This window comes from Phyllobates terribilis, unplaced genomic scaffold (assembly GCF_046119375.1).
Source record: "Phyllobates terribilis strain yellow unplaced genomic scaffold, ASM4611937v1 Scaffold_1__5_contigs__length_1240528914, whole genome shotgun sequence".
Classification (NCBI taxonomy): Eukaryota; Metazoa; Chordata; class Amphibia; order Anura; family Dendrobatidae; genus Phyllobates; species Phyllobates terribilis.
The window spans coordinates 511226259-511251517 of record NW_027362761.1 but is presented as its reverse complement, the minus strand read 5'-3'; the positions used below and the strand labels follow the sequence as shown (position 1 = coordinate 511251517).

Below are 25259 nucleotides of genomic sequence, written 5' to 3'. Positions count from 1 at the left end.
GTGACTTTTGTCTCGCAATTACTGGTGGCTCTCAATGGTCAGTCCTCTGACCCAGGAATAGGAGATACATTATCGTGGTTATTTCTGAGAATAATTGCGCTGTTTATAGGATTTGTTCTTTGTTTTAAGGTTTTTGACTTACTCAACCGGAAAACCAAATTGAGGGTCCTAGAAGATGGCAAGCAGCAGGTGCAGGTGGTCGGCCTACAGGAAAGAGAAGTGAAATGTGTAGAAGATGTTCTGAAACTCATCGAGATCGGCAATAGCTGCAGGTATGAACCGCGATGAGACTGCTTTATACATTTATTGGGCCTTATTACTGTGTAGATTCGGTTTTTAGATGCAACATATTTCCTACCATTAGAAGGACGGTCATATAATTCTCATTTTTAGCTATGCTTCCTATTCTCCCCACGTGTTATACAACATAGCTGACCGTTTTTTATTCTCCTTTACTTTAGGACGTCCGGCCAGACCTCGGCTAATGCTCACTCTTCTAGAAGTCATGCTGTGTTCCAGATAATTCTGCGACGGAAAGGGAAACTCCATGGTAAATTTTCTCTGATTGATTTGGCTGGAAATGAAAGAGGCGCTGACACCTCGAGCGCAGACAGACAGACACGACTAGAAGGGGCCGAGATAAACAAGAGTTTATTAGCGCTAAAGGTGGGTTTGATGCAACGAAATGCAGATTGTAGTGTCAAAAAACCTGCTCTGATTGGAGCTAGCTTCTGCCTTCTTGGTTCTCCTATGAAGCCCAGCCAGTCAGGGTCAAGTCCCATTTGCGGACTCAAAAACATACTGTGCAAGGGCTCGTTCACACGTCCGTGTCTCCAGTACGTGTGGTGCCAGTTTTCACAAGTACTGGAGACACTTACACATGTACACCCATTCAAAGGATTGGGTCTGCGCACATGTCAGTGTGTTTCCACGGACCATGTGTCCGTGGGCAAAACACGTCTGTTTTTTTGCAGGCCGCAAAACTTCCCACACACGTGCACATTGATGACATCCATGTGTCATTAGCATCATACACTTATCGGCGCCTGGGGAAGAGCAGTACAGTTTACGCTGTTCTCAGGCACCGGGTACTGGAATAAAAGTCTCATCATTGTCTCCTGCTTGCGCTGAGATCAGCACGTACAATGGACAATATTAAGAGTTGTATTCATCTCTCACCTTTGCACTTAATTCCCTGAAGCCATTGTCCCCTGTAAACAAACGAAAAATAAAAAAGAACAATATCCCTCACCTGTCCGAAGATGAAATAATCCAGTGTCCCACGCCGTTATCCATCTGACCGTCATTTCTTCATCAGCGTGAGCGGTGGCTTGAGGAGATCGCACACGCTGAGGAAAGAGGAGAATGACTCGATACAGCGAGTGACAGGACACTGCTCAGTGAGCTCAGCGCAGTTCAGGGGCGCGCTCGCTGCATTGAGTCATTCTCCTCAGCGGTCGCCTCAAGCCACGGCGTACGCTGATGAAGAAATGTCGGTCAGATGGATTACGGTGTGGGACACTGGATTATTTAAACTTCGGACAGGTGAGGAATATTGTGGTGTCTTATTTTTGGTTTGTTTACAGGGAACAATGTCTTCAGGGAATTAGGTGTAAAAGGTGAGTATAATGTGTTTTTTTATTCTTAATTTTACACTCTATGTAGACAGCGGGAGCTGAATACAACTCTCAACATTGTCCCTTGCTCTCGCTGATCGCACCGCAAGCAGGGGACAATGATGAGAGATTCGTTCAGCACCCAGCGCTTGGGAACAGCGCTAACTGTGCCGCTGATTCCCAGGCGCCGGTACATGGGATGCTGATGCGGCACACTATTTTCACATGTATGCCACACATGAATATCTCAGGTACAGGTTTTTCCAGTACTGGAAATATCAGGACGTGTGAAAGAGGCCTAAAGTGAAGAAAAATAAAGCTCTTAACATTTTTAAAAAAGTAGAATCGCCCCTTACACTCTCTTTGAAAATAAATGGAAAAAACAAATTCTGTATCACTGTCTGTAAAAGTCCGATCTATGAAAATGTAAAATTATTTAACCCATAGGGTGCCTTAACCTCTTCACGTCATGGTCAGGTAGGGGTTTCCAATCAATGACGTATAGGTACATCATGGTGATCGTGCATGGCACAGTAGCTTTCGTGTCACAGCCAGGAGCGGTGCTCCCCGCCGCCACCATAGATATCGAACAACATTTAGGAGGCTAGGAGAGAGGGAGTGAGCTTTCTCTCCCTTTTAATCGGCTCCCTTGCAACGTCATCGCGAGGGCTCGATGGTCGTCATTTCAACCCGAGGTCGTGGTGATGCCAGAAGCATGGTCTAAGAGGCTTGTCAGTGTAACACGGACAGGTATAAAGCAATGCATTATATCAGAGATCAGTGTAATAAAAGTTAAAGTCCCATAGAGGAACGAAGTAAAAAAAAAAAAAAAAAATTATAAAAAAATAAAGCACAAAATAATAAAAAAACGAAAATAAAAATTATACCCTTATTATACTTATCTTTATGTAAAAACAAAAATAAACAAAAACAAGTACATATTTGGTACTGCCACTTCAGGATGTGTGTTTATGCAGTCATGGCCGAAAGTGTTGGCACCCTTGAAATTGTTCCAGAAAAGGATGTATTTCTCCCAGAAAATTATTGCAATTACATATCTTTTGTTGTACACATGTTTCCTTTCCTTGTGTGTGCTGGAACAACACAAAAAAAACAGAGAGAAAAAGGCAAATTGGACATAATTTCACACAACCTCAAAAATGGGCCTGACAAAATTTTTGGCACCTTTCCAAAATTGTGGGTAAACAACTTTGTTTGAAGCATGTGATGCTCGTTCAAAACTCACCTGTGGCAAGTAACAGGTGTTGGCAATATGAAAATCACACCTGAAACCAGATAAAAAGGGGAGAAGTTGATTCAATCTTTGCATTGTGTGTCTATGTGTGCCCCACTAAACATTGAGAACAGAAAGAGGAGAAAAGAACTGTCTGAGGACTAGAGAACCAAAATTGTTGATCAGTATCCGCAATCTGCAAAACAAGCCTTCAAACAGCAACCCCCAAATTTTTTTTACACACACACACACACACACACACATTTTTTTGTTGCTGTTTGAGGGCTTGTTTTGCATGGGTTCAGTTGTAGTTGAGATATATTTATTATTTGTGGCTTTTGAAAGATGGGATGAAAAAACAAAAGCAAAGTAAAAAAATGTCCATGTCTCCAATGGGTTAATAATATATTGAGTATAACATTGCAGTGATGCATTACTGTTTTCAACCTGAAAAGTGTTTATTTAATCAATTATCCCCAAAATGCTGGATTTGTTTCTCCATAGATGATCTGCTTCTTCTTTATGTCTTCAGGAATGCATTCGAGCCTTGGGTCGGAACAAGCCTCATACGCCATTCAGGGCTAGTAAACTGACCCAAGTTCTGCGGGACTCCTTCATTGGTGAAAACTCTCGTACCTGCATGGTAAGCCTGAACTCTGCAGCAACCTCTAACAGAGACAGAAGTTGTGTTATTTTTGTAATAGAGTGAAACACTGAATGATCCTTATTTTTCCAAGGTTCTTTTTTTTTGTGGAAAACAAAATATTATTTTTTTCAGTTTTGAGAACTGTTTGCTGTCAGTGAATGAATGCTTACCTTCAGTTGCTCTCAACCTCATACAAATCTAAAGATAAATATACATGTAAATTAAAGAAGTTGTCCACTACTTTTACATTGATGCCCTATCCGTTGCGATGTGCACAGAACAATCTGTAATGGGTCATTCTGTGTGCAAAGCTTGCCATAGTTTACACAGGGTGATGTGCTGCCGAGAACGATGATTTTTTAATGTAGCGTAAAAGCTCATTTCACCCGACGAACAAGTGTTTTGCTCTTTCGACAGTTGATCAGCAACCTGTTCGCACTGCACAATTTGTGTGAAACTAGCATTCCTAGTAGTGCTTTCACCATAATTGTGCAGTGTAAATGCTCCTTAGTTGCATGTTCACTTAGTTGCATGTTCACTTAGTTGCATGTTCACTTAGTTGCATGTTCACTTAGTTGATGGCTTTACACTTAGACAAAACTGTTATTTTGAGTAAATGTGGATTTCCTTCATAAACATACCCAGTCTGCATTACTCCATACAGATATAACTACTTCACTAATCTTCTAAATATCCGGAGAGTACTATAGAAAAAACCTTAGTGTACTTCTGTATCTCATTCTATCAATGTACTGAACACATCTGATATGGCAAATTCTGTATGCACTGATTTTATATTTTTGTATTCCTCCTGCGAGGGATTTTTTGGTCGGTGCTTAGCATCTTTTGATTACAAAATACAATAAATATAAAAGATTTAATGAAGTGTATTGGAAAGTTGCCGATTTAGACAATAACTAGGCTTTATTTTAATAGAACCAGAAACCAATTTCCACGTTTCACGATGAATAATTGTGGATTTACTTGTAGATCGCGACCATATCTCCTGGAATGGCGTCTTGCGAAAATACCTTAAACACCTTAAGATATGCAAACAGGTAATTCTTCAGCAGATGTACAGACACGATACGAGGGGACACTTTCTCTAGAATGAAATGTACGCTGTGTCCTGTACTAAAAGGATTTTACGCTGTGGAATAAAGTTACCAATGGAAAACCATCCCTAGAGAAAAAGAAGCCATTCTTACCTTCGGGATCTGCTCCCGCACTTTAGCGCCGTTGGTCTCCGATGGTGAGGAAGTGAAGATGTCCTGACCACCCAATGCTGACTTCGTTGGTCAAGTCAGTGGTGGCTGTGACATCGCTACTGCCGGTTTGGTTGGCAGCGCCAGAACCATGGCGTATTACCGGGGGAAGTATGGCTTTTTTGCTATGTATATAGATAGCTTCCCACTGGTAACTTTGTATACATGTAAGTATACAGGGATTGGGGTTATTTAGGGCAATATACTGGGATTACTTGGCACCCAGTTGGCTTCAACGTACTCAGACCATGAATTTGGTTGGCACTGCCAATAAAAAGCAGGAATTGCTGACTGCTAGTGTGAATTTTTGCGTAAATGTCCTATCTGACCATAGTATTATTGTATCTCCATTAGTCACAGATTTATACGTTAATCTGTACCGCGCCTGAAGGCCGTGTCATTATATAATAATCACTGATGGTGCATAGGTCCAATGTGCCCGTCTGCCCATCCTATGGCTCTTGGACAGATCAGCAGTGATCAGTGAATGATATCCCCCAGTAAATGCTCAGATGATATCTAGATGCTGCATATTGTGGTTATTTCTGTGTTTTCTGCTCAGTCTGTTTTCTGTGTGGCCAATGCTAAAATGTCTTTTCTGCTTATCAAACTTTGCTTCACGTTCCTGCTGTGTCTCGGGCTCCAGGGTAAAGGAATTTGGGATTAGTCCATCGGATATTCCCTTCTCTCAGGGTAGCGGAAGTCGCTCTGATCTCTCTCCTTCCTATGAGTATGACGACTTCTCTCCTACGCTCACCAGGTCTCCAGATCTTCTCCTGTGCACTCATCTACTTGTGGCCTGAGCCGTTGACACTGTCCCTTTCTTTATCGCTCACCTTTTCAGTTGACTTGTCGTGTTGCATGTTTTTTTTGTTTTTTTTTTTATAGATTTTCATCATAAGTTGGCAGCACACAATTCCTTTTGGTCTTTTTTTGTATTGAGTATTTCTTGCTGTCAGTGTGAAGAGATTTCCTTGTTCCAGAGTAGAACATGTTTGAGGTTCTGTCATTTTTCTTAGCCGGCGAAGATTGCCGTTGACCCTTCTCCAGTTCTGAGGCTTGGTGACCAAGGAAGCTATGGCAGTCGGGGCCGACAGTGCAGGAGACCTCCTTTACAGCTGCTTTTGTTTGTGACTGATATCGGGGGTCCACAGGGAGGAACATATGCCTCCATAGTCATTATGGGCAGGGGCCTGTTTGGACAATTCTTTAAAAGACCTCCCAAATGAGTTCTTGGCACCAAAGGAGAAGAGGTGTAAGATTAATTTACAGTGCAATGAATGGGAGTTATGCAAGTACATCCATGTGCGATCATGGATCAAATTTAGACAATTTTTAGGATCAGTGTAGTGCCTGCAGTCACAGAACAGTATGGGACATCCCTTCGAGAACTATTAACCCTTGTAAGTGACTAAAGACGAGTTTGTAAAGTTGAGAAGAGCATGAAATATACTAGCGGGTGTGTTTTGTTTTTTTTAACCACCTGCGATTAGCACTTCTGTGACTTTTTTTCTAATTGGGAGTAAGGCTTCTCATGATGTTTGGGGGTGAAAGACTTTATTTAAGGGCTAATAGACTTAGTGTGATCAAATCTGTTTTTTTTTTTGGAGGAAGGGGATTCAATTTTCCAAAATTGCAGTGAAAACTGAAACTTGACTTCAAGTGAATAGGCCCCAATATACTATTCTATAAGCAGAACCCTCCTTACCGAGCATGTCTGAGAACCACAGGCCTGGAAAAAATGAGCCCATATAATTCCTCCCCCTCCCCCCAGAGCAGTGTCGTACACGACCACCAGATAATGTTCCTATATAGGGAAATGATGCGAATGCTGGTACTTGACAAGACCTGTCTCTATAACAAGGAGATCTTACGGCTGACATTATACATTCAGATCGTTCTTCTAGTGATTGCTTATTTTATTTTTTATGTTGTTGACTGAACATCTATCAAAAAAGAAAAAGCATCTGATCCCCAGACCAATGATCTGCTGCTCTTTACAGGGTGAAAGAACTGACTGTGGACCCGAGCGCTGCTGGAGACCTCCGCCCCATGTTACACCATGCCCAGAATCAGCTGGATGACCTGGAGTCGCTGTGGGGAGTGGGCAGTTCTCCCCAGAGGGATGACCTCAAGCTCTTATGTGAACAAAATGTGGGTGGATGCATGTGACATATAAAGTCCTGTACATTGCGCACCCTGCCTCCTATAACGCGCGTCATACACTGTGTGATGTCTGGTGCCCAAAAAATGCCCTGAACTGTAAATGTCACTCCGCTGGACATCTACATCCTTGGAGGTGTAAATCTTAAAAGGATTGTTTGTATAGTTAAGAAAAAAAAACTAGTGCTTGTCCAGCGCCCAGTCTTGTCCTCTGTGGCAGCCGGACCAGGGTAGTCTTCACTTCTGCGCCAACATCCTCAATGCATTTATGCTTACTAGACCCCATGATGCATACCATGACAACAGGTGAGGCTTAGTAAGCACAAGAGGCGCCCATGATGCCCGACACAGAAGTGGAGACCGGCTACCATGAAGTACCAAACTAGACCCTGCACCAGGGCTGCGCAAATCTTCTGGATTGATTCTAGCAGTTTGGGAATAGAGAATGGCCACATGTTGAGTCTGACACTGCAGTTCATTACCAACCATTGAATGAGCTGCAGCTGCAATACAACACCAAGTCCACTGACTAGAGTGGCCCTATTTCTGAACAAAACTTACTTTTATTTTTTTTTAAATTGCCAAACTTTGGTTACTGCTCAAAATTTTGATTTATTAGTATATACAGGGTGGGCTATTTATACGGATACACCTAAATTAAATGGGAATTTAGGAAGTTGATATCACCAACCATTCCCATTTAATTTAGGTGTACCCATATAAATGGCCCACCCTGTACACTGGTGTTTAATAAGTTCAGCCGTATTAGGCTGGAATCGCATGCCGTGGTTTCCACCTTGTAGTATTTTCTTCATTGTTTTTAGAAATAGCTTGTTTTGTAGCCAGGTGTTACTTTAAGGTCTCTAATGAAATATGAGACACACTACATTCAAAGGGTTTGGTTTAGATGTATTTTGGGGGTCGGTGGCTTTTGTTTTGCCAATAAAAGTGTGGGGGTGAAAGAGGGTTATGGAGAATTTTGTGGCCCTTTTAAAACTTATTGTTGAGAGTAAATCACACCCAATTTATTTAAACAGTGCGTTCTGGACTGTCCTAAAGTTAGAAAATGAAATCTATATTTACTAAGAGCAGATTTGCACCCGAATGTGTCCATGTCCTGGTGTGGGGGTCGTGATGACATTCCACTCGTCCTCCAGTCACTCCAAATTCAAACTATGAGCATGGGTCAACCATTCAAAGAATGAGTCAGGCAACAAGCTGGTTCAAACTCAGAGCACGCTCAGAAGGCTACTACAGACAACGTCCTCAGCAATGTTCTGTGTTTATTTTTTACATGCACAAATCTAAATACACTACATAATGGGGAGGGGATAGGGGTTGTCCAGAGCGGGGTAAGCCATGAAAGTCCAGTGTCTGGCCACTCCTGATTGGTCCACATCTCCTTATCTCAGTCTCTGGGCAGATATTGCAGCCGTCAGCTTATAATCTTGTTTCGTTTCTCTGAAATAAGTCTTGGCAACACTGGAACTGTCTTAGTTTAAGTTTCGATTTGAATATTACGTAGCAAGGAAAGCTTATTGTTATAGGACACAAAATGGTGGTTAGTACATTAGCAAAAAAGCGTATAGAAACTTACAAGAATATAAAAGTGGAAATATATATATTCTCTTTTTCCCCGACATTCCCCCCTAAACACTAAGCTTTCCCTTGCTTCGGGGCCTTTGAGACTGTCCATGTGTGGGGAGAGGGGAGGTGGATTTCTTCACCCAATCATCTTAGAAGCTGCCCCCTTATGGGACGCCCCCAAACAATTGAGCCCTACCCTAAATGACACATGGAGTTCTCCCAACTGTCCCTAAACTAAATCTCTCAATTGAACTTTATCATGGGGGGGCTGGTCAGACTTGTTCAAAGGAGTGTATTTCTCCATATCTTCTCTTGATTCAGAAAGGTCCCGGAGGTTGGGACAGCATTGGTTATAGCTTTCCTGTATAAGGGGACTATGCAGCACAGGACCACCAGGCCCAATACTAATAGACCTCCCATTACTAGACAAACTTGTTGGAGGAATACCTTGAGCCCTCCCAACCAACCTGAGAAGAAGAAGGTATCTACCCCTGTGTGGTAGCTATCTACCCTGGGACAGACAGTAAGCATATGGAAAGGATATAGAAAAAGGTAGTCATCCTTTATAGACTCGTTCTGTCTCTCTTGCAGTGGGAGGCGTGAATCCAGGTGCTCTTGCCCTCAAGCTTCAGAGCTGTAGGAGTAGTCAGGATCACAGTGTACGGTCCCTCGAACCGCAGCTGGAGGCAGTCTTTCCAGACAAACTTCTTCACATACACTAGATCGCCTGGGATGAAATCATGTACTGCATCACCTGTAGATTCTGGGAGAGAAGCAGATACTGGAGAGCGGGTGTTAGTCAATTCTCTAGACAAAACAATCACAAATTTTACCACTCTATCATGTGTTTCAGACAACTCTTGGGGCCTAATCTCTCCTATCTTGGGTGGGGGTCCCAAACAAAATTTTATAGGGAGTCAGCCCATGTTTGGCCTGAGGAGTGTGTGTGATATGATACAATACTATGGGGAGTAGGTCGGGCCAGGGGAGGGGATGATCTTAGGTCATTTTCAAGAGCTGGGTCTTGAGTGTGGAATTCATTCTCTCCACTTTGTCTGAACTGGCAGGATGGTATGGAGTGTGGAGGCCCAAATCTGTTCCCAACATGTTTCAGAGTTCTTCGTAGATATTTGCTGTGAAAGCTGGTCCTTGATCCGATTCTATGACTTGGGGAACTCCAAATCTGTAGGCAATTTCGGTGATCAGTTTCTTGGCTGTGACTTTAGCAGTCATGTTGACAACCGGGTAGGCCTCGGGCCAGACTGAGAACATATCCACGGCTACCAAAACGTACTCCTATTTTCCTGCTTTAGGCATTTGGATATGGTCGACTTGTATTCTCTGCCAAGGGTAGTCTGGTTTAGCCAGGTGTTGGAGAGGGACCCGTGCCATACACGTTGGGTTGCAGGTAGCGCAGACAGAGCAGGATTTTGAGTACACAGTCACAGTGGAAGAGATTCCGGGTGCAAAGTACAGTTTCTTGATACATGCCAAAGCTTGATTCTTTCCTCTGTGTGTAGGCCCGTGAGCCCATGCTGCCACAGCTGAGTACATGCGTCTAGGCAAGCAAGGCTTCCCATCCACTTGGTAAAGAGTCGAGTTGACCTTTGAATCTTTGCGACCTGCCAGCACGGCTCCTGCCGCTTTCCATTGCTTGACTTCTTCAGTGGGGGGTCTTCCTTTGTTCCTCACACAATTTTTCTTCAGGCATCCTGACCCCCCTGGATTCCACTCGTGTCTCCGCTGGACTTGTATGGTCTTCCGCCGGCTGTTCTTTGGCCCTTGCTCTTGTGAGCGCCACAGCTACGGTTTGCAGGGTTTCTCCCATCTCTTCTTCCTTTTCCTGCCACTTTGATGACACATTCTCCACTGCTGCAGTCTTGGCTGCTTGGTCAGCTAGGTGGTTGCCCCTGGCTTCTCTGGAATCTAGTCTTCCATGAGCCTTGACCTTGATAACAGCAACCTGAATGGGTAGTTCCAGGGCCTTCATTAGGGCCTTAATCCATGAGACATGTTTCACTGGTGTACCTGCAGCTGTGATGAATCCTCTAGACTTCCACAAGAGTCCAGAATCATTGCAAATTCCATGTCCATACCTGGAATCGGTATATACATATTCGCCTTTGTTCCTGCTGCCAGGTGGCAGGCCTCTGTGAGAGCCACAAGTTCAGCTTCTTGTGCAGACATGTATGGTGGTAGAGCTTCAGCCTTGAGGACTGTTAGGTCCGTTGTGACAGCATATCCCGTGTGGAACTTCCCTTGAGGGTCTGCGAAACGGGATCCATCAGTCCATAGGTGCAAGGCAGGGTGTGCGAGCGGATGTGCCACCATATTCTCTGGAGCAGAAGTCTCTTCCTGCAAAATTTTTATACAATCATGAGGTTCCACCAATGGACCTTCACCCTCTTCACCTTCCCCCCTAGAAGGTGGAAACAAAGTGGCAGGATTGATAGTCAGACATCTGGTAAATGTTATATTGGAGGGCAACAATAGGGAACACTGCAGCCGCAGGTGTCTTTGGTTGGTTAGATGTTTTGGAGATGTTTGTTGCAGAACGGCTGAGAGATCATGGCCGGCCTGTGTAACTAGATCATGTCCAAGGACGATATCAGCTGACTTGTCAAGGAGGATGTGAGCAGCGTGGACCGCCTTAAGGCACGTGGGGGCAGTTCGGGCGACAGGGTCCAGGCGGGCTGAATAGTAGCCCAAAGGCCGATACTTATGATCATAGCGTTGTGCTAGAACTCCAGAGACATGACCTTCCGATTCCGAGACAAAAAGATAAAATGGCTGAGTATAGTCTGGTAAGCCCAAGGCCGGGGCAGAGACAACAGCCTGTTTAAGGTGGTCAAAACATAGTCTGTGTTGAAGAGAAACACGTGGATCTTCAGCATGAAGCCAAACTGAGCCTTCATTCTTGAGACAGTCGTACAGAGGTTGCATGAGCTTTGAGGCATCAGGGATCCATTGCCTGCAGTAAATGATGAGGCCAAGGAAAGTCTGCATAGCGGAGTAGGTGGTTGGGAAGGTGATATCCATGATGGCTTGTTTTCTTTCTTCAGTCAGATGTCTAGCACTTTGTGATATACAATGTCCGAGGAAAATGACCTTGGGCAGACACCATTGGACTTTGCCTTTCGAGACTTTACAGTTAGCTGAGTGAAGAAACCAGAGAAGGGATGCTGACATCTCTGGCAAATTTTTTTCAGTGCCACAGAGTAAAAGATCATCCACATACTGTAGAAGGGTGACCTGAGGGTTCTCTTGAACCCATGGCTCCAGAATAGACTTCATAGAATGAGTGAATTGGTTAGGAGAGTTCTGGGCTCTTTGCGGAGTCCTGGTCCATGTAAGCTGTGCTCCTTGAAAGGTGAAGGCAGAAAGAAACCACGAATCTTCATGTAAGGGTATACTGAAGAAGGCGTCGGCCAGATCTAACACCATAAACAAGGTGGCCGTTGGAGGCACCTGAGACAAAAGGGTGTTTGGGTTGGGTACCACTGGAGTTTCTAAAATAATAGCTGCATTGACGGCTCTGAGATCCTGAACCAACTGGTATCTTGGAGGCTCTCCCGGAGCGGTTTTCTTTTTTACAGAAAAGAGGGGTGTATTGCATGGAGATACACATCTGACAAGGACTCCTGATTCCAGGAGGGAAGCGACTTGGGTACCCAAGCTTTGTTCTTGTGCAGCCTTGAGGGGGTATTGTGGCAACCGTGGGTACCTGTGTCCAGGCTTGAGGTATACTCGGACCGGGGGAACTTGCAGGAGGCCGACGTCCTCTGGCCCACTGGACCACAGAGAGTGAGGGAACTGTGAGGTTGTATGGTCATCATCATGAGAGGGAAGGCTTTAAGAACACAGCGGTCTTCGGTCCCTTGTTCTGAATGAGGGTCCCGCAAAAGAAGCTCCATACCATGGTTTCCGAAAGTAATTGTTGCCTTCATCCGCTCTAAGAGATCGGCTCCCAACAGATTGACAGGGCAAGTTTCAGAGACCAAGAATCTTGTGAGTACTCCGGTGAACGGTCCTGCAGACACAGGGACTGTGAGTGGAGAGGAAATATGTTGGCCTTCCACCCCAACACAGGTGAGGGTATCCGGTGATAGGGATACAGAAGGAGGGAGCTGTGCAGAGGAAATGACAGATGTGGCCGCCCCAGTGTCCACCAGGAACTCCAGTGGTTGATGGTCCACCTGTAAAGTGACAGTCCCACAGGCGGCCGTGAGATGCGTAGCCGGAAAAGTGGACACTGGTTGACCGAGCCGTCATTGGCATGGATGAGATGGTTCACGGGAAGGTCCATGGTTGTGTGGACCGTCACGGAACGACCGGTCATGGTACTGTCTGCGAGTTGGACAGTCTCTGAGGATGTGGTTAAGGCTACCACACTCCCAACACAACATTCGTCCTTCAGGATCACGAGATGGTCTTTTGTTTCTGGATGGTCCCCTGTCATCTCCTCTGTCTTGTCTTCTATATGTGGGAGGAGTATCATCACCTGTGCCTTTAACCATTACCCACTTGATTCCATGTTGGTTGCCAGGGGTGGGTAGCTTTCTTGAGCTTGATATACCATGGCAGGAGCGGCTTTCTTCTTTGGCTTAGTATCTTTTTCCATTTTTAGCATTGATTTTTGGAAAGCTTTAACGAAATCCACCGCGTCATTGAAAGAAGAAAAACGAATCTCGGGCCGTACTCTCAGGACTTCATCTCTGAGAGCGTCTTGTAGGCCATCTACTAGGGCCTGAACCAACAGGGCGGCCTGCGTCTTGACGTGAAAACTGTATCCGAGATCCTCAAAATGCATGCTGAGTCTTGCAGCATATCTTTCCACAGATTCATCAGGGTCTTGTTGAACATCTTGTATAGACCCAGCTTGATCTGACAAGCGATCCTGAGCCCAGGCCTTTAACTGTTTCATGTATTCTAGGCCGGATTCATACGTACTAAGGGATCCTGCTTTTGTGGAATCCATGGCCTTTTGAAAGCTCTCCGTTTTCGCCTAAGTGAGCCTGGCATTCTGCAGCCAGAGTAGAACCAGCAGCAAGGGAAATTTTGCGAGCCAATCCTCCAACATGGCTCATACGGGTGTTTGCAGGGTTGACCATGGCCCCCACCCGATGTGTAAGGATGTCACCATAGCCTATTGACAGAGTGACAGGGCGTCCTGATGGGTCTACTAGATTACGGGAGCGGCAGGGGTCCCAGACTTCTGAGAGACTGGGGGGTGGTGTTCTGTCAGCAGTTGCTTGGAGCAAGGGCCGGAGTGCGGGTAATGGATATGGGGTGGAGGATGCCATAGGAGACGTATGGGGTAAAGGGGGGGGGGGGCTGGAGTATCTTGAGCCCATCCCTCATCTGGCTCCGTATCGTCTTGAGTAACAGTATGTTGGCGGAGGGAGAGCAGTCTGGCCTGAAATTCTGGGGAGTTGAGGAGGATATCCCCAGGGTTGTGGGTGACTCCCATAGGAAACAGGGGAAGCGTCTCAGCATCGTGGACTGGAGCAGAGGGTGTCACATTGGTTTCAGATGGGTGCTCTGGGACTACGGGTTTTTCCACCTGTGCTGGTGGCTGGTAATATGCACCGGACGGATGTAGTAGTGGATATAGGCCGGATTGGGGCTTTCCGGGCCTCCCACAACAAGTAAGAGGTGTAGCAAGATGGCCGTGGGAGGGAGGAGGGGGGGGTGGGGGTGGGATTGTTCTTGGAGGCAGGCTGGGCATCGTGCCATGGGCGGCCCCCCCCTGCACCATCTACTCTAAGATGTGCATGAGCCTGGTGTAGAAATCCTCACCCAACTTTCCCAACTTCTGTGTAACACATTCTTTCTACACTGAAAGCTGGAGCCTGCCTGTACTGGATAAGCTTATCATATTATACAAATTCCTAACATTCTTCTTGCCTTCCCGTAACTCCACTAATTGGCTTAACTCCTACAGCAGCATTCCGCAACTTACGAAATCTTTCAAATTTGAATATACACAACATTTTCTTATAGAATGCAATGATCTGTCGCGACTCAGATCACTGGTGCAGCCGACAGGTCGCCACTCGTCAGTGTAGAGTACCTCTCAATACACTGATAAGATAGAGAGTACCTCTCAATCTATCCCTTCCCTAACCTTGAATGGCGACTTTACAGTACGACTCACCACGGCACCCTGACTGACAGCAGAACCCCTCCTTATGAGGTTTCTCTGTATAAGACGAAGAGCACCTCTCAATCCGTCTTCTTTCCTACCACGGCACCACCCGTCAGTGTAGAGTACCTCTCAATACACTGATGAGATAGAGAGTACACCTCTCAATCTATCTCCTTTCCTAACCTTGACTTTACAGCAGTCTCTGTGTTAGACGAAGAGCACACCTCAATTCGTCACAGATTCTTTCTCCCTTACACTACAATTCAGGAATGCTTTGAAACTTCGACTATCAGTTACGGGAGGCAGCTATCTAAGAAAAGTACAGTGACCGGGGGAGGAGGAGGTGGTGTGCACACGAGCACGCGCAGGCATGCGACGTCACTCGGTTTAACACTTGCTGGTTCAGGACGTGGTGCGGGACGCCTAAGGTCTCACCACTCGACCGGTCACCCACCCAGATCCAACCTGACAACCCAACAGGAACCGCTGCGGCTGACACACAGGCAAGTGAGACATATAAAATACATCTCAACTTACCGTGTTCGATGGAGGTTGATCAGGCCTCAAATTCAGCCACCGCGGCCACCACCAGGGAAGTCAGCAATATGGGTCCGGGAGGGCGGCGTACCGCTAGCCACGCCGCATGATGAGCGCCATTTGTGGGGGTCGTGATGACATTCCACTCGTCCTCCAGTCACTCCAAATTCAAACTATGAGCATGGGTCAACCATTCAAAGAATGAGTCAGGCAACAAGCTGGTTCAAACTCAGAGCACGCTCAGAAGGCTACTACAGACAACGTCCTCAGCAATGTTCTGTGTTTATTTTTTACATGCACAAATCTAAATACACTACATAATGGGGAGGGGATAGGGGTTGTCCAGAGTGGGGTAAGCCATGAAAGTCCAGTGTCTGGCCACTCCTGATTGGTCCACATCTCCTTATCTCAGTCTCTGGGCAGATATTGCAGCCGTCAGCTTATAATCTTGTTTCGTTTCTCTGAAATAAGTCTTGGCAACACTGGAACTGTCTTAGTTTAAGTTTCGATTTGAATATTACGTAGCAAGGAAAGCTTATTGTTATAGGACACAAAATGGTGGTTAGTACATTAGCAAAAAAGCGTATAGAAACTTACAAGAATATAAAAGTGGAAATATATATATTCTCTTTTTCCCCGACACTGGCATTGGGATTAATAAATCTAAAAACTATTGAGCTCCCCCTCTCCTCCCTGCAGTAAACCACGACCACTTTTACAGCTCTTGGAGGAGCTCAGTTTATTTCGAAAACTGGTGTAAACTGCCTAATAAATATGGGCCATAGATTTTTTTTGGACTTTGCCACCCAAATTGGTTCATTCTCACTATTTAATACGTATTGTCGCTTTTCTATAATATTCAGGAGGAGGAGGTTTCGCCGCAGCTGTTCACCTTCCACGAAGCAGTGTCTCAGATGGTGGAGATGGAGGAACAGGTAGTAGAAGATCACAGAGCTGTGTTCCAGGTGGGTCCCACATTTCATGTACATATTTCTTGTGTAGAGCATGAGTGAGGTCTACAGATGCACTACCTCCTATAGTTTTAGTAGTTGGTGTCACCCCAGCTTGGCAGAGTTGTGTTATATACAGCGAAACCTCCACATCCCTTATCCAGATCCAATGTTGTGTGACAGATCCATCATATTTCTTGCATACTGACCTTGTTCTTACAATGGAAAATGAAGCCTTTCATGTAAGCAGTCAGTGGGTGATTGGGTATAGATGTCTCGCTGCTGTCTGCAGCGTCCATATTAGCTGCTTATTTCTGGTCACAACCTGTAGGTTGATGTTACCCTTTGGCCTTTTTTTGTCCCTGGTGCGCTTCCCTGGTACTCTTCTATGGCCCTTTCTTGTACCTAGTGCTCTTCCCTCGTACGCTCCTATGACCCTTTCTTGTCCCTGGCACTCTTCCTGGTACTCTCCTATGGCCCTTTCTTGATGCATGTCACTTGCACTCTTCCCTGGTACTCGCCTACGGCCCTTTCTTGTCCCTGGTACTCTCCTACGGCCCTTTCTTGTCCCTGGTACTCTCCTACGGCCCTTTCTTGTCCCTGGTACTCGCCTACGGCCCTTTCTTGTCCCTGGTACTCGCCTACGGCCCTTTCTTGTCCCTGGTACTCGCCTACGGCCCTTTCTTGTCCCTGGTACTCGCCTACGGCCCTTTCTTGTCCCTGGTACTCGCCTACGGCCCTTTCTTGTCCCTGGTACTCGCCTACGGCCCTTTCTTGTCCCTGGTACTCGCCTACGGCCCTTTCTTGTCCCTGGTACTCGCCTACGGCCCTTTCTTGTCCCTGGTACTCGCCTACGGCCCTTTCTTGTCCCTGGTACTCGCCTACGGCCCTTTCTGTTTATTGTATCCCATATCATAGTTCATAGCCCCTTACTCTGCCCATCCTGTATCTGATCACTGCTACTGCCCCTTTCCAGCTCTTACACTTGTGACCTCACGGCATAAGCTCAGGAGTTGCTGTTTTGTTGCCTGTGCAGGAATCTATACGATGGCTGGAAGATGAGAAGGCTCTGCTAGAAATGACTGAGGAGGTGGACTATGACGTGGATTCCTACGCTACACAACTAGAAGCAATCCTAGAGCAGAAGATTGACATCCTCACTGAATTACGGGGTATGTACGTGGCTACTCATCAGTTCTGCAGACTACTACCGGCACAGGATCCTTAGTATAAGCCATCAACATCAAGTCCGTGGGATCGGGCTCTGGATACCCCAACTGATTGGAGGAACCTGCAGGCTCATCCCCTTAGTTGTGTGCTAGCTCTGCTATGTACTTTTAGCAGTGTCTACTCCTGGTATTTCAGCTTAGTCTCATTTCCTTTGAATCACATCCACTTCTAAAACTAGCGCTGTGCCTTTTTAATGATGCTTACTTGAGTACTGCAACTTTTTTTTAAAAAAGTTGATCGATCGGGGTGCCAATGATTGGACCATCTGGTATTGATGACCTAACGCTTCCTGTACACATTGGACTAATGTCTGTATCGGTATTTTATATGTTTCTGGGCGCCATCCCACTGTTGGTTACGGGAGATGTCGATCAAGTATATCTGATTTCAGACTGCCGATCTTTGTTATCCTTGAGATAGGCCGCCTGCAGAGATGTCTGTCGGCAGCTTTCTCATAAAGATGGCAGGAGACGTCGGCCGAGTTAGCTTCGGTGTTTGGGAGAGACGGCCGAGATGGCTGTCAGGCGAATGATTGGCTGAAGCATCGTTCAGCCGACAGCGATCTCATGTGTGTGGCTGGCTTAACTCATGGATTTTAGAGTCATGGAGAACCTCTGCAACCCCATAGCGCAAAATTACTTACTTTTATGTCAGTGTAGGGGGCTCACCAGCTGATGTGGTTGCTGCAGTTAACCATTTAGATGCCGCTGTCAATGTGACAGGGGATTTAAATGGAATGGTTGCTGACGCAACTGCTCCCGTCATCCCCTTGCAATACAATCTTAGCACCGATTGGAGACCCTGGCAGCAGGGGTCCTGCTGGAGGCCCCCCATGTCTGCCATCTTGGAGGAGACCTCAATTTACACTACATTTACAAATGATTGCAGTTTTAAGTCTTCTAAAGGACTAAAAAAATAGTAATAAAGTAATATTTTAATCACCCACCTTTTTAGCCATTAAAAGTAAAGAAATAATAAAAAAAAAAAAAACAACCCACAAATTTACCGACACAAACCAAATTATTATTTTTTTTGATACAAACTTCTGAATTTGTTTTATATTTTCACCACTTAAATAATCAAAAATCTTTGCACATTTGACATCAGTGTAATTGTACTGACCTGGAGAATCCTAATACCAGGTCATTTTACCATACATTGAGCACCGTAGAAAAAGCCTAAAATATAATTGTGGAATTGCATTTTTTTCTCTTTCATGCTACTTGGAATTTTTTTCCCACATTTTTCCAGTACTTGTCATTCAAAACGACATCTCGTCCCCCAATAAACATTACCTGATATTGCTGTGTTTTCCAATAACACCTTTTTCCGTTTTTCCTATTGAGGGAAAACGAAAAAAGATGTTATTGGAAAAAGGAGAGGGTAAAAACTAAAGTGTATAAACAAAAAAAAAATTGCAGGTGCTTAAGTGGTTAAAGGGATATCCTCAGACTTTTATGGCGTAGCGTGCTTGGCTATTTTCACAACTGCGATAGATTGAATACTTCTCCATTCATTCATTCGTGGGTTGAGGGGGCTCCTATTGTAAGATGGTCGGCACTCCGATTTATCAGGCACATGCTATGTCTGAGATGGGATAAGCCCTTTAAGACGAGTAATGGACTGTTTGCTCTTTCAGATAAAGTGAAATCGTTCCGTGCTGCTTTACAGGAGGAGGAACAAGCCAGCAAGCAAATAAACCCCAAGCGACCACGAGCCCTTTAAGGGAAGGCTTGAATGAAGGACGACCGTATAAAGAACTTTCTCCTGTAACATAGCATTATTATTATTATTAAACTGTGGCCGTAAAACCCCATTACTTGAACCGTTAAGTCAACTTTTTATAACGTCAGTGGAAAATTCCTTCTTTCACTTGAATGGATTTCTGTTTTGGGCTAACCACTACACTGACGCCGAGACAAGCTTCAGATCCGAACGGCACAAACTTATCGGTAGGGACTACCAGGCACTTTGTCCAAAATACTTCATTCAATGTCTCATTTTCCACATGTTTGTCTTTTTCTTTTTTTTGTCATTTTTTTTTTGTTTTGTTTTTATTTTAATAAATAACTTTAAAACTTTATACCGGAGGTAATCCTCCAAATTTTTTTTTTTGGCATCCAAAACTTCATATTGCTGCAAAATGAGAAAAGATGGTTCGAAGCTACTTGCATGCTTGCCTATTCATCCGTGATTGTACAGGTACAGATATTATGGACTCGCTGTGCCTTCCTGAAGGCGACTGACCCAACATGGTTTCATTACGCACAGCCTTAATAAAAGCCCAGCGTTGTGTGTCCGTGTAACGTTACAGTTTATCACATATCTATTTTTGTTGTAGGATGTGCCACATGGAAGAACAGAGGTTATACTGTATAGAGCTGGTGGCCATCGGCAGAATCGGAGCCGTCAACTCTTCGCTTTTGGGTTGAGACTGTTCTTTAAAAAAAAAAAAATATATATAGAAAATATTTTCTTGGGAAAATGGATGATGAAAAGGGGAAAATTGTTTAATATAAATAGAGAAATCAAATGACAAAAATCAAACACTACTGGGGCATTGAGCAGGAGGGAGAACTCATATATACCAATTTTCCCCCAAGAAGTTACAAAATAATTAATAGATATGTTTCACAGAACAATTAATAATAATAATAATATATATATATATATATTATTCTGTAACATGTATAATAGAAAATATATATATATTATTCTGTAACATGTATAATAGAAAATATATATATATTATTAAATATATATATATATATATTTATTTTCTTGGAGGAAAATTGGTATATATGAGTTCTCCCTCCTGCTCAATGCCCCTTACATACCGTCGTGTTTCATTTTGTCATTTGATTTTTCTATTATTTTTTTATATTTATATAATGTTCCCCTTTTTGCTATTTGTTACCAATTTTCCCCCAAGAAATTACTAAATATATATATTTTTTGTTTTAACCTCCAGTCTCAGCTCTACATTGAGTTGATGTAATGTAAATTGTAGAGCTTCCAGCTATTAATAAATCCTTGTATGACCAGATGCCCGTAAGCCTGTGGTTCTCAGATGCTGTAATGACGGCCGCACACCCTGGAGACCACCTGTATGCAGGCATTGTGCCCGCTGGATGCGGCTGCCTACATTTAGGGAAGAACTTATCTGTCCTATGGCATACTGATGGAAAGCTTTGTTTCCCCTCCCCCGCCTTCTCTAAGTCGGAGGTATACATGGGTGCCGTGTGGGGGTGCAGACTTGCTTACAATTCACAAATTCAAAGCATTTGAAGCCTAATAGGACAACTCACCTTTCCTTTGTGCCTATATACACGGCTATGTGTAGTCCTGCAGTAAATACCTGACGCCATTACAAAAAAGTCTTGAATATGTGCATTGAATAGATTGTATTTGGAAGTTTTTATCTGCTTGGAGCAGAAAATCTGCAGCATTTAAGGGTATGTTCACATGCTGCATTTTTGCTGCAAAAAAACGCAGCATTTTACCGTTACCAGCAAAGTGAATAAGATTTCCTGCACACGCTGCTTATTTTTTCTATGAAGCAGTTTCAGATCTGCGGCATGTCAATTCTTGCAGCATTTTTCACCCATTCAAATGAATGGGGGGAAAAAATGATCTAAAAAACATGCAAAAAAAAAAAGTGTTTATTTTACGCAGCGTTTTTCCTGCTGCCACTGCAGTGTTTTCAGCAGATTTTTCTGAACATGTAAGGCTATGTTCACACTTCTTGGTTTTTTCAGCGGTTTTTGATGCGTTTTATGCAAATTTTCAGCTGCGTTTTATAGTACCAGCAAAGTCTGAGATTCCAGAAATCTCATGCACACCATGTTTTTTTTTTTTTGTTCAGGATTTTGTGCCTTGCATGTTTCTTTTTGCAAAATAGAGCATGTCGCTTCTTTCAGTGTTTTTTCACCCATTGGAATTAATGGGTGGTGAAAAAAAACGCTGAAAAATCGCAGGTGTCAGGTTTTTCGCGCCAAAACCAGAATGAAATTTTTATTTCACTGAACTTTATGTACCTGCATAAATAGACAAAAGGACAGTGAAAAAAACGCACCAAAAAAAAAAAGCAAAAAAAGCAAGAAAAATCCTGAACAAACCTCCTGGCAAGAGATCAGATGCAGAAATAAAAACCACAGCAAAAACGCAATGTGTGAACATAGCCTAACAGTTCAAGCAAAGTGGATGTGATTTCAGGAAAACCCCTACCCACTGTGCCTGCCCTTTGACACACTTGCATTTTTTTCCCCTTTAGCTTTCTATGGGCTGAGCCTGAATAAAACAAATGTAAATGAATGCAGTTGTGTTTTTTTATCTGCAGAATCCCAGGGTCCCTGCAATAACAAACACCTTGTGAGTCATAACATAGAAAACTATGGGAAAAAAGCATAAAAATGCGGCAAAAGCGCAATAATCAGAGCAGATTACGTAATTGGTGTAGATGAATGTGGAGCACATAACTTTTCAGGGTCCTGTACTTGACCGGAGAGGTGTAATATGGCTCTGATAGCAGTGCATGGGGCTCTTCTGTACACCTCTGACTTTATAATGATTTTTAACATTTTTTTTTTATGCCATAGTCCTGAGTAAAGTTGTGGCTTATTCCATCAGATGCCGTATTCCAGAGATGTCCACTAGGCACATTGCTCCTCCATAATATGGTGCGGCTAGAAGTAGCCTCCACATTGGCACAGAGCACTCGTGGTTCTGTTGCCACCATACGGGCTCTGTGCATATGGTTCTGCCCTTGGTGTTGCTTGTTTGCCAGTTTGCACATAGACATAGAGGATTTCCTGCCTCCTGTGATTCCCTGCCTCCTGTGATACAGCTGCTCCTTCCATATTTTATTGGGTACACTTTAAGATCAGACTGGAAGCGGCTGCTTACTGCCGTTCATGATGCCTGCGACTCCTGTAATATACTCATCAGTGACTCCATTTTCCAGCTTGTACAGTGCACATGGATTATTACTGTATAATTAATATTTTCATTTTTTTACTTTTATATTAGAAAGGAGTACGGCCATTAATGAAGTTTAGGTGTGGCATTTGCTTCACTGACAGAGTGATGGCGCTATTCCCTCTTTTGCACCACGTTTTACTGTCTAAATTCCAAAAGAAATAAAAAATAAATGTGTGCGGTTAGTCCATGCTGTTCATCTGTACATTTCATCATACAGAAGTTCCTTACCGATGACTATTGAACGATATAAAGTATACAGTCACTGCCTTATGTTCATTCTGTTAACTTCTGCCTTTCGCACACGAGTTAACAATAAACAGAACAATGTTGGCAAGAATGGCGCGTCCTCTGCTTCTGTCTTCTTATTGTCTCTGCTGCATATGAAGAAGATAATGGTTACTTTTTTTATCAGTGTCGTAAAAAGTTTCTGGTGTGAAACCTGTGGTATATGGACAGAGTTGATGAAGGGAATCTGTCAGCATAGAATGACTGTTCAAACCAAGCTCAGGCTCTTGGTGCACCCTTGGTGTGGCCAAACAGTTAATGCACCTCCAAAGCTGCGTGTATTCCCTCTATATCTACCAACACTATCCTTTCATTGACAACTCTAGTTCTATAGAGGAAGAGATAGATAGAAACAAGTAGGTAGGAAGGTGCACTTAAAGGTTTGGCCAAAGCTCATGAATTTAGTTTGAACAGTCATTTTATGCTGAAAAGAGTCTCTAAAAGGAATCTTTTAGAAAATTTAACCCTCCTTAACTATTTATGTAAGTAATTTAAAGATAAATGTATTGACATATTTTTATTTGCTCTCTGTGGCAGTCCATATGTTATTAATAAGCTCGTGTTTCAGGGTATGTGCACACGATGCAGAAATGCTCAGGATTTTTTCCTGAGCGTTTCTGCATCTCTCTGGCAGGAAAAAACGCATGCGGATTGTACATGCGGTTTCCTGCCAGGGACATGTGGAAATGAAGCGGTCTTCACTTTCATTTCCGCATGCGGGTTGACAAGCGCTTCCCAAGCGATTTTAGCATCACTTGGAAAGTGCTTGTCAACTTCACACTATATAAATCCATGCAACCGGCTTGGATTTATATAGTGTGTGAATGTCAAAAAATAAATCTATACTTTACCCTCTGATGGCCCCCGGTGTCCTGCTTCATCGGTCCCGGCTGCCGGCAGTGAAGACTTTAGGACCTTCCGACGTCAGCGTCACGTGACCCGTCACATGACTCTGACGTCAGCGAAGGTCCTTCTTCATTCAACCGCGAAGTGCCCGGGAAGCCGGCAGGACGCAGCGCGGGCCGTCAGAAGGTGAGAATATATATATTTTTTATTTTATTCTTTTTTTTTTAATGGTACCTGGGTCTGGATGAGAGTTCTCTCATCCACACCCGGGTACCATCCGCACATTAGACCGCATGAAAAGCGCATCAACATATACAGTGATGCGGATTCCATGCGGTCTAATGCAAGTCAATGGCGGCAAAAGAGCAGCGTTTCCGCAAAATTAATTGACATGCTGCGGATTTTTGACCGCAGCGTTTACGCTGCGGAAAAATCCGCATCATGGGCACAGCACATGCGGATTTCCATTGGGGAACATTGCTGCCCTTCTACCATGCGTTTTTCATGCGTTTCTGCGGCGTTTACGCAACTGCAAAAACGCCGCGGAAACGCATGAAAAACGCATCGTGTGAACTCAGCCTCAAGGAGCGAGTGCCGCTACAGTTTTCTCTAGGTTTGTACATACTCGCTACCTGCCTCACTCCTTCGATTGATATCTGCTGTCTTTCCTACGTTAGGTGTCGGGCAGGAAATCTTGCGCCTGCTCACTTTGCCACAGTCTTCGTACTGTAAGGTGTCTGTCTGAGGACACACTTTAGCACATATTTTTGGGAGATATATTTTATTCGGTCTCCCATGACAGCACCACAAGAGAGAGGATCCGCCCATCAAGGACAGGAAACCTACAGGTTAAAAAGGGCGGCACCTCTCTCCCGCCTCAGTTTAGGTTTCCTGTCCTTGATGGGAGACCTCTCAGGCTTACCTGCAGGATCAAGATTGTATCTTGCCCCAGATGGAATCGACAAGGTGTTTGGAGCGGTGAAGTTTCCTACCCTAGTCGGTCCTGGACCTCTGGAGATGCCACGGCAGGGCTCATTGGGGCACCTCCGTGTGCGTTGTGGAGGTAGATGTCTGCCATGTGTGGAGCCGCATGCGGGCACCCCCCCCCCCCCGCTACCCTACGCAAGAGATCTGGGCCGCGCCGGCGGGGAACGTGACAGGCGCGGCCCTGTGATGTGTTTCTAGTGCGACAGAGACTGCACCGGAAGTGGGCGGAGCTTGCGCGCAACCAGGAAGCCGCATGCGAGCATGGTGACGTCGGAGCAGGTGGGAGGAAAGTCCGGGGGCGTTCCGCCAGTACTGCTAACAGCAGCGATTAGCCCTCCGAGGGGAGGTTGGGGGGGGGGGGGGTGAATTCCTTCCGAAGCCCAAAATAAAAAAAAACCCACACAGGTACCAGGTATGGCCAGTATAAAAGGTTCCTGGCAACATACAGAGGTCCCATTGTTTTTTGCCTTGCTAAACATGGGAGATACACAGGAGCAGCTATCACAGCAAGAACAACTGCTGCAGAGGCAGCCCTCTGGGGAGCCCTCACAACTGGCGGTGCAGCGACGTTCCCGGTCTGGGTCCAATCGTTCAACTAGAAAGTTCACCGCAAAAAGCAGAAAAGAAGGTCCAGTTGTTCGGCGTGATTCTCCGCCGGTCAAGATGAATTCTTCTGCTTCTACGGTACCACATATTCCAAGGGGTAAGTGGAATCTTCGTGAAAGTTCTACTAATTCTTCTTCCTCCTTCTCTATCTATAACTTTCTTTTAGAGCAAGAAATGTT

At 44.6% G+C, this 25259-nt stretch overlaps 1 protein-coding gene across 8 annotated transcripts in view; it reads left to right on the top strand.

Moving 5' to 3' along the window:
* The window catches only part of KIF2A (kinesin family member 2A), a 70068-nt gene extending 50609 nt beyond the window's left edge, over positions 1 to 19459 (top strand). For 6 of the 8 annotated variants that reach the window (XM_073680255.1, XM_073680257.1, XM_073680253.1 and 3 more), the window contains 9 exons: positions 130 to 272; positions 462 to 666; positions 3383 to 3493; positions 4487 to 4554; positions 5408 to 5521; positions 6765 to 6915; positions 16060 to 16161; positions 17183 to 17318; positions 19016 to 19459. In XM_073680255.1, the coding sequence (XP_073536356.1) occupies positions 130 to 272; positions 462 to 666; positions 3383 to 3493; positions 4487 to 4554; positions 5408 to 5521; positions 6765 to 6915; positions 16060 to 16161; positions 17183 to 17318; positions 19016 to 19101 (1116 nt within the window). In that variant the 3' untranslated portion in view covers positions 19102 to 19459. The remainder of the gene's footprint in view (positions 1 to 129; positions 273 to 461; positions 667 to 3382; positions 3494 to 4486; positions 4555 to 5407; positions 5522 to 6764; positions 6916 to 16059; positions 16162 to 17182; positions 17319 to 19015) is intronic. The other 2 variants (XM_073680259.1, XM_073680258.1) reach the window with 1 other exon arrangement.
* The last annotated feature ends 5800 nt before the right edge of the window (positions 19460 to 25259 follow it).